At 35.9% G+C, this 9,308-nt stretch overlaps 1 protein-coding gene across 1 annotated transcript; it reads right to left on the bottom strand.

The window, feature by feature from the left end:
- Positions 1-439: 439 nt before the first annotated feature.
- On the bottom strand, positions 440-4,944 carry LOC106661711. The gene is made up of 11 exons (XM_014385257.2): positions 4,883-4,944; positions 4,743-4,827; positions 4,418-4,622; positions 4,247-4,357; positions 4,086-4,174; positions 3,840-4,012; positions 3,598-3,764; positions 3,098-3,197; positions 1,301-1,405; positions 1,080-1,235; positions 440-1,025 (listed from the first exon to the last, which is right to left on the bottom strand). Exons 1-11 carry the CDS (start codon positions 4,910-4,912, stop codon positions 969-971), a joined length of 1,278 nt encoding a protein of 425 aa, XP_014240743.1. The 5' UTR covers positions 4,913-4,944; the 3' UTR covers positions 440-968.
- Positions 4,945-9,308: the final 4,364 nt, after the last annotated feature.

Below are 9,308 nucleotides of genomic sequence, written 5' to 3'. Positions count from 1 at the left end.
AGTGTTTTAAGAATAACTGATATAGGAAAGGAAGTCTTCCCAAGAAACTCGGCCAATTTAAATATTGGCACACCAAAGAATTGGGCATTGTAGACTTACGGATGACTTCCTCATAGCAAGGCGGACTCTCATGATTTGTCAAAACTGAAAGCTTTTAATTTTCGATGGAGAGAAAAACAACTGATAGTGTAGGTGAAATATTGTCTGATTATCACCAAAGGTTGAATGATCTTGATGAAAATTTAAAAACTAGCTAAATACTTGCACTGTATCAGTAACACGCAAATAAAGAAGGTGGTTGACGCTGGTGGTAGGTACTCTTCTGAATTCTGAGCGTTAACCCTGTTTTTGTTTGTTTTTCTTTTTATTATTACCTTATAATATTTGTTATTATCTAACCTGCATCAATTTATACAATAAGCAGGTTACGAGGAAAGAACATATGTGGCGTGTTAAATGTGGATGTAATCCACCCGTCGATGACCAACATCAGCCAGACTATTCAACTGCACGACATAAACTCGAAGGATGGCCTTTTTGCTTGCTGATCGCAAGACTAACGTCGCCTCAAGGGGAATTGGTAGGGAGTGTGAAAGTGGAAAGGTCGCGGATGAAAGAGTTGGAATGAGGAGATAATTTGGAGTGGAATTTGATGAGGTCAGTAATAGAAGGAATTCGGAGATCTATTTATAAAGAGTATGGTTACTAACAAAAAAGGAACGTGCGGGCTTGTTTTGGCGGTAATAATCAATAAAAATTGGTTCAAAGTATAAAAAGTTTGTACGACGTGTCAAGAGACTTAGAGATCTCTAATTCCCAGGTATATCAAAAAGATTGAAATAGAGAATCCGAAAGAGGATTGAAACAAATTAACTTACTAAAAAAGTTAATAAATGCTAAAATAAATATTTTAAGAAATAGTATAAATCTTCAACGAATGGAGGTCCGTCTTGTAAATCCAAATCGTATCAATGCGAATCAACAGCTCGAAAGACGTTTAGATACGAGAAAGCTGTTTTTACCATCTGGAAAAAAATTGACCTGTAGAAACAAGACAAAAAGGAATTAAATCTCATTACCGTTGAATAAGTTTCGTTCGATAATTTTGCGAACCCGCCAACGGACAGGTCCAGTGTCTTCAGGCCACGGTGTTTAAGCATGAGTGTGTAAAAGTAAGTGTCCTTCGACCATTCCGTCCAGTTTCCCCTGTAGATGGCCTCCCCGACATCTGCGCTCTGCGATAAAAATCAAGTCAATTCAGAGTTACTGAACTAGATCGTAAAAACCAAACTATAATTACAGTATTTGTTATTGATTGGCCGAGAGCGCAGTATATATAGAATTGGACGCAATATGCTAAGGCAAACAAAACGAAGTTGAGTTTACCTGTTAAGGGTAGGTCTTCCTAAAATTAAATCATTAAGTTTGAACAGATCACACGATAATTGTAATTACAACGCATTAATATACTGGGTGTCCTTTGTAAATGGCCTCCTGAACCAATGACGCTATAAAAAATATTTTTTAAAAACGGGTTTAATATTTTTTAGTTTAGTTTCAACTTTTTACCTTTTTGGAGAAAAATTATACAAGGTACCTCAGGCACAGTTCAACTTCAAATTTTCAAATATGACCCTATACATCCTGACAGATCATTTTAAAGTATTTTTTTACGCTGAAAACAATGGTGCGATCGGATTGACAAAGTTATGGCAAAAAGAAACCAGCAGCGTCATCTCGACGAGGAGCTGAATATTTTACTGTATGTTCACGAAAATCCGAATTCTTCTCTCCGAAATGCTGGAAGGATTTTAGATTTTTCAAAAAACAAAATTAGAAATGTACTTCTTACTTACAATTTTAAGCCGTATCGCTCTCATATTGTCCAGGGATTTTAGAACTGATTATTACAGCCATCACACGTTCCTTGCACAAATGTCGATTGTCGAAGAAAACGTTCTTCCATATCTTATGTGAATCCAAGTTCACTTCTAATCGCATACTAAAACGTTGGACTTTTCGAACGTAGGCGTAGGAAAATCCGAAAATTTTACTCTTGTCATCATCAGGTGGTTCACAGTATAAACGTTTGGTGTGGACTTCTCGGAAATAAAATAATTGGGCCTCGTTTCTACGAAAATTATTTAAATGGACTCAGTGCCTCAATTTTTTGAGGGAGGTTTTACCATTGCGATGGGTGATGTACCCCTGCTACAATGACAAAGAATGATTCTCCAGCTTGATGGAGGGCCCCGTAGCCAATTATTTGCAGGTGAGACGCTATTTGAATCGTAATAAGTGGATATGACCTCATGGCCCACTCTGTTGGTCTCCTCGGTCACCCTATTTAACTCCACTTGACTATTTTCTGTGGGGCATTTAAAAAACAGTGTTTACGTTAATCATAACCCAGCAACCTCAGTTGAAGAACTGCGGCAAAGGATAGAAAATGTCAAATCCATCTCCACTGAGCGACGGTGAAGATTGGTTAAAAAGAGCGAATCTTTGCATCTTGCAAGGCAGACCGTTCGAACATGAAATGTGATTAATAAATAGCGAACTAAATCAACCTTTTTGCCAGAACTTTTTTGACCAATTTAGAATCCGACTATACCATTGTTTTCAACGTCAAATATACATTAAAATGATGTGTCAGGGTGTATAGGGTCTTAATTAAAATTTTGAAGTTGAACTCGCCTGAGTACCTTCTATAATTTTTCTTCAAAAAAGGTAAAATATTAAAAACTATTATAAATATTAAAAACGTATTATTATTATTTATTTTAAATTACTGGTTTTTTTTTTTACTTTTTGCCATATCTTTGTCATTTTTTTGACCAATTTAAAATCCGATGGCACCATTGTTTTCAACATAAAATATACTTTAAAATGATTTGGCAGGGTCGTATTTGAAATTTTGATGTTGAACTGGGTCTGAGGTACCCTGTATCATTTTTCTTCAAAAAAAGGATTCTATTTGAAACTAGACTAGAAAATATTAAACACTTTTTTTATAGCATCAATGGGTCAAGAGAAATACAGCCGGGCCATCTACAAAGGACACCCGGAATATTAACTCAATTTTTAAACTACTTACACTTGTAAAAATAGCTATCGTTAAAAAAAGCAATATTGTTGTAGAGCAGAAAATCATTAGATATGGAATATACCCGACAGTGTAGATGTTTTGGAAAACTCTGAAACAAAAATTTATTGTTTGTCATTTTTTTTGTGGCCTTATGTCCTTGCATATTATTCTGAGACTATTGACGTATGATGAGATGGTTGTTCTTCTCGGGAAGGGAGAGCATTCGGAAAATTCTAGGGTTGACGGTGGGAATCGAACCCACGACCGCGGGGTCCACTGTTCCATACACTCACGGGCTGCTACGATTGGCAGAGGCTTATTTTCAATAGGGGCATTTTTCTCCTGACATTGAAGTTGAAATACACAACATAGGTAAGTAAATGATTGATCGAAACATTTATATCAGTATGATTTCAAAAGATGGTTCATTTTTGAAAATGTAAGTAAGAAATGGAGAAGAAAATGAATATTTTCGCATTGCTAAAAGTAGAAACACAATGCCATTGAACCTTATTATAGTGTGATGGTGCTGCACCGATGATTTTAAACTGTTCTTTATGAGAAATGTCATTTTTTCTCGATCCTTCTTGCACTTCAAGTCTGGCGCTCTTCCCATGGTAGAGGTAAAAATGTGTTTAGAACGCTGCTCAAAATTTGATAATGATACGATACAAACCTGAATATTACAAATCAGAAATTATCCTAGTTATTTTCTTAAAATTTTTGAATTCATCGTTGGTTTTATAATTACTTTAAGGTTTGTAATAATTTCAAGGAGAAAACAAATCTGAGTCATGTCCATTCCAATCCATACTGAAATAACGAACGTGAATATCAAGGATTGCATAAGGAATGTCACTGAAATCATAATATCGTCAGAATACGGGCTCCACATTGTCATAGGATAATTTACGACATCCATTTCTAAAATTAAACCTTTTTATTTAGAAATTCCTAGGATAATCGTTTCTTTTATAACTATTGTAATAAACTTTACCTTGTTTCATCGGCAATCCTAGTAAATAATCAACAAACGGACGCGTAAAGGAATAAACCATTGATCCAAATCCTAAAAAACTGAATGAACTGGAAGAAAACAGTTTTGCAATTAACAATTTAAACAAATTTAAATTAACTGTCTGTTTGATAAACTCTTACACGGCTGTTAGTTTCTTCTTCCTAATTCCTTCTTGGCGTATCGATGTAATCACATCAAAGGTCTCGTCATCAAGGGTGTTTTTATAATCGTGAAAATTCTTTCCGATCGTACTGAAACGAATTTTTTTGCGTTTGCGATTGGTTTGTTATGTTATAATAAACTAGTCTTACATCATCGTTGAATTGATTAGTTCCTTGTAATAACGCATTGTAGCAAATACGATAAAAGACGTACCGATCTGAAACAAGTTGTGGATTGCTTCGCAGGTAAGCACAATGTTGCTATTTTTAGCAATGAGTATTGTTTTTATTATGCACAAACAAAACGCCGTTCCAAATAAATAAAATACGAACATTTTAATGTATGCTGAAAAACCTAGAAAATTTGTCATATTATATTCTTAAAAACATAATGTCAGTGAGTAAAACTAGATCTCTGTTTCGCCTAGCATCAGAAAATAATTTTAAACTTGAAATTGGACTTTGCTTTACTCACTGTCCAAATAGCATCCGCACAAATGTAGCAAGAAATAAAAATTCTCCTTCCGGCCCCTTTCCAAAGCAGCTCGATCTTTCGGATCCTGTAATAATTACATATAACAACAACAAAATGAACTGTGAAGAAAACGTTTTTACCAAGCTTTCAATTTCATTTTTCAATCTCATAATTCCTTCTATCGTATCTTCTTGACGAGAATGACGACGGTGGTCAAACTGGTAAACTGTCTTTGAAAGTAACAATTACCTTTTTAGCTGGCCAATTACTTCAATAAGCCTGTAATTAATTCCATTTCACGGAGAAAAAAAAGTATTACGCGAAAAAATTCGAGTCTCAAGTTGTTATCAAATGTACAATTAATCGATTATATAATTTTCTTCGTTATTTCGAAAGACGTAATCCATTTTTTATTAATGTACTTGTCTCTTCTACTTACTGTTTACGCCAACTGTACCTTTGTACATAGATTGTAAATAGTCCAACAAGTAGTTGTTTTCTTTGATCCCCTCCTCCTACGCGAGCCCTTCACACCTTCACTTCTCTGCTCACTCTCTTACGTTCTACTCCTTCTATTCGCTCCAGTTTTTCTAATTTAAAGTTGTGCCAGTGATTTAATGAGTTGTTGGTTCAACCCGAGAATTATATTTCCAATAAGATTAGCCGAAGCTGTACACCGGAGACTACGACGGACTCGGGCCCGAAGTTGCGTCGTCGCTGTGAAGTCGTCACGTTTCAGCAAGGTGAGTTTTTGGTTATGGTTTTCGGGTGAATGGTTTTATTTAATTTCCTACAAGTTAAATCATTGGCTCCATTCAAAGTCCCCATTTANATAAAAAGCGAAATTACTCTGAAATGGTTGAGAATCGGACCATGGACAATATGAACTTTTTTGTTCATTTTAGGGTGAAGAATCTACTGGAGAAGTTTGTAGCACGAGTAGCAATTCACCCTGTATATTGTATATTATTATATATTTCAGCATGTATATATACCTTGTCTGGACAGGGGATTTCCAAAGTGTCCACCTTCAATGCCAAAGAACGTAGTTATTGTAAACATTTAATTTAATTTTGAGAAGCTTTTTTGTTTTTCTTATGTTCAATTGAGACCAAAAAGTCTGTTACTTTGTTTTACTAACTTTATTTTTTTGATAGAAGTTCCAAAATTTAGCATAACTATTTGTATATCTTTTACTATTTTTAACGTAAATCGAATCTTTAGCTATTGAAAGTTAATTTTACCTTGGGGATAATCGGCCTTTAGAAATTATGTCCAGGTGTTGACTGTATATTAGCAGGGGTAACGTTTTTTTAAGCGCCATATCCGTCTGTGCAGGACCAAGAAAATCTACGTTAACCTTGAGATTGCATAAATTCATAACGGTTTATATTCTAAGCAATTTTGTATTTTATTCCATATAGGTTACGTTTACGAGAGAAAAAATTAATCTCATAGAGTTTTCAGTGCTCTTTCCCATTAATGAAATCCAATTGAACGCAAGATGAAGACTTTATGAGATACGGAGGACTTTATGGGATGATGTTGGGAAAAATTGAATTAACCTGAAAAATGTAATATCTGGAATGCAATGGAGAATCCTTGTTTGTATAGTAGAGTCTTTTTAGTCCAATTTGGCATTAGTAGGATTTGATCCTGAACTATTGAGGTATGTTTAGACACATTAACAGAACTTTAGAGGCATTATTTTTTTTTTGTTTCAACATTAACATTCAGTCCATGTATATCGTTAAAGAGTAACCTATAAAATAAATACCCCACTATATACAATATCTCACAAAATCATAAACAGTTTTTCTTTAAACTCACTGCCATGCTCGAGCATTCTGCCATAGTCCGGTGGTATTCCATTTCGGTCCCTATATGGGACAAAACTACGACACCCCTCCGACCGTGCGACACCGTGAGTCTGTTATCTTGGCATGCTGGGCACCAGGGTCGACTAGCGCCGACCAACAGGTACCCATGAGTCGCATGTGTGTGACCGATCCGCAGGCGGGTCAGGACAACGCTTTCCCTTCAGGATATCGCCTCCGGGCTCCACCGGTTGACCGTCGGCTTGACGGAGCGCGTCGGCCCAACGACGCTTCCACTTTTCTATATCATATTTTTCAATATTCACTTAGGCCGAATCGGGCTGGTCGCAACATCATCACTGTGAGAGACGAGAGTACCCGCGTTCGCGGCCAGTTTCTCGTTCTCCTCCAGTCCGACGTGCCCTGGAATCTAGGCTAAAACCACCCTTTTCCCGGCGCGCATGATATCCGCATATTTTAATTGGATTTTGCCGACAGTGTGTCCTGGGTATAGGGGTCTCTCAGGTCTTTCACCGCACTAAGGGAGTCAGTGCATATGAGAACTTAATAGTGCAAAAAAGCGAGCTGTTGGTATTCAACAACGAACGTAAACGGAGAAGGAATTTCAATTTAATTATTTTTATCAGTTCAACCTTGCACATACATTTAACACATATGCACAAAATTAAGCTTCTGATTTCAACTGCGAGAATGCACCGCTGAAGAATTCGGTCTTTTGGGCTGTAGAAGTTGGGCTCCAGGGAATGTCAACGGATAGGTCATTTCAAACCATCAAAATTAAAGATCATACTTTTTCTTTTTCCTGAGTATAACATTTGAAGAAAGCAAATTCTTTCCATACTTTTATGATAAGCATTTTCAATACNATTTATTTATTTATCATATTATATCTGCCAATTTATACAATAACTGGATTATTTATTTATAAACTTTGATCAAATTGATATTTACAGCTTAATGTATATATGATTATATTATATCAGGACATATTTTCAAAACAAAAATTTTGATTTTTAAATAATCTTGGGTTCTTATATAATTCAAACGTGTCATAACATACTAGTGCCTCGTTCTTTACAAGTACCGAGTATGAATATTGGAAGGCGCTCCATTTTCCCTAAACTCTGAGCGTCCCCGTGGGACGGGTCCAAGGGAAAAATGGCATCATAATAAAATTCCTTATGCTTCCCTGATAAACAATGCCTTGTTTAAATATTTTATCGGAGACTTCGGCTGTAAAGTCCCTATTGAATACTTTATCCGCGCTTTCGCCCTCGCCCCTCGATCCTCACAGCCGGTCCGCCCTCTTCCGGCTCCGGCACGACTCCAAAGCCTTTCGATCCTTTAATCCCGTCAAAATCTACTTAAGGAGAAAGAGGAAAATTAATACTGTAAGGGAAAATAGAATTAAGGGTGAGGGGGGGCGTTTGGAATAGGTGACACTGATGTGAATGCCCGATATACTTAATATATTAGTATATAAAGCAGGTAAATAATCAAAAACACGTTTTCTTATAAAAAATAATGATTTTTGTTAACTCTTCTTCATTGTTGTTCATTCTTGCTTTTACTTTAGTCTGATATATACATACATAAAATATGCCGAAAATGTCATATTTCAAACTTCCTTGAGCATATTTTTTTAATTTCAAGTTCGAAAGTTTGCAAGGAAATCTTAAACATAGTAAAGAAAGCCCAAGTTACAAAAGAACCTGCGTTTCACGCAGTGGAAAACCTGGGAAAATGGTAAGAAATTATCAAAAAAAAGAAGAAAGATAAATAAGTGGTGTTTAATTAAGTGCGAGCAAGCAGGCGCGAAATATTTAGGAAGAACTGAAAGTCAAATAAAACCCGGAATAAAAGAACATTTTGATGTGATAGAAAGAATAAAAAGGTTGGAAGATATGGCGAATAAAATGAAAGAAGAAGCAGAACAATGGAATAAGAAAATAAAAGAGAAATGATTAAATCCTCCCAGAAGAGACTTGAGAGTTTTAAAGGGAGAAATAAATAAAAGCATTAGGAGGTACGAGGAGGAATTAAAATTGGTGAACCACATGAACGAAACGGGTCATAACGTCTCAAAAGATAGTCAGTTCTTCATCGTGAAAGGTAAGGAGACACGACAAATAGAAGGGACTGGAAATAAATATATCAAATATTATTCTTTTTATGTAAGGTTTTGGTTGAGACAAAAAAGTCAGGGTCACGAGCGGGATTCGAACCCACGACCTTCGGCTAAATACGCCTCTGCTTACTACTTGAGCTATCGTGTCTTCGATCCACTCGGGCACCAGTTCTCCATCTCAACCTACTACCTTTTGAATTTTCCCTCTTTTTGCCATTTTTCAATCCCGCTCGTGACACTGACTTTTTTATCTCAACTATCTCAACCAAAACCTTACATAAAAAGAATAATTAATAGAAAGAAGTAACTTGGTCAATTGACCACTAAAACATAAATGGAATATTTCAAACCTTCATCCATTCATCATCACTCTTAATGACCAGCTGGAAGTGGAGGAAACACCGCTTTTCACCCCTAGGAGAAGCTGCCAACTACGGTGTCAATAAAGGGAAGTAGAGATGGAAAAATGCGTTCAAAACAATAATGAGCAGTCAATGTGTCTGAAGACTGCTTGTATTAACAGAAAACAGAGTACATCCTCACATTACATGGTTTCATTTATTTTCATTATATGTAAATTATAATATTAGTATACAGGTT

The sequence above is a fragment of the Cimex lectularius genome, unplaced genomic scaffold (assembly GCF_000648675.2).
Source record: "Cimex lectularius strain Harlan isolate CLEC.00 unplaced genomic scaffold, Clec_2.1 scaffold59, whole genome shotgun sequence".
NCBI lineage: Eukaryota > Metazoa > Arthropoda > Insecta > Hemiptera > Cimicidae > Cimex > Cimex lectularius.
This window is presented reverse-complemented; position numbering and strand designations above follow the sequence as displayed.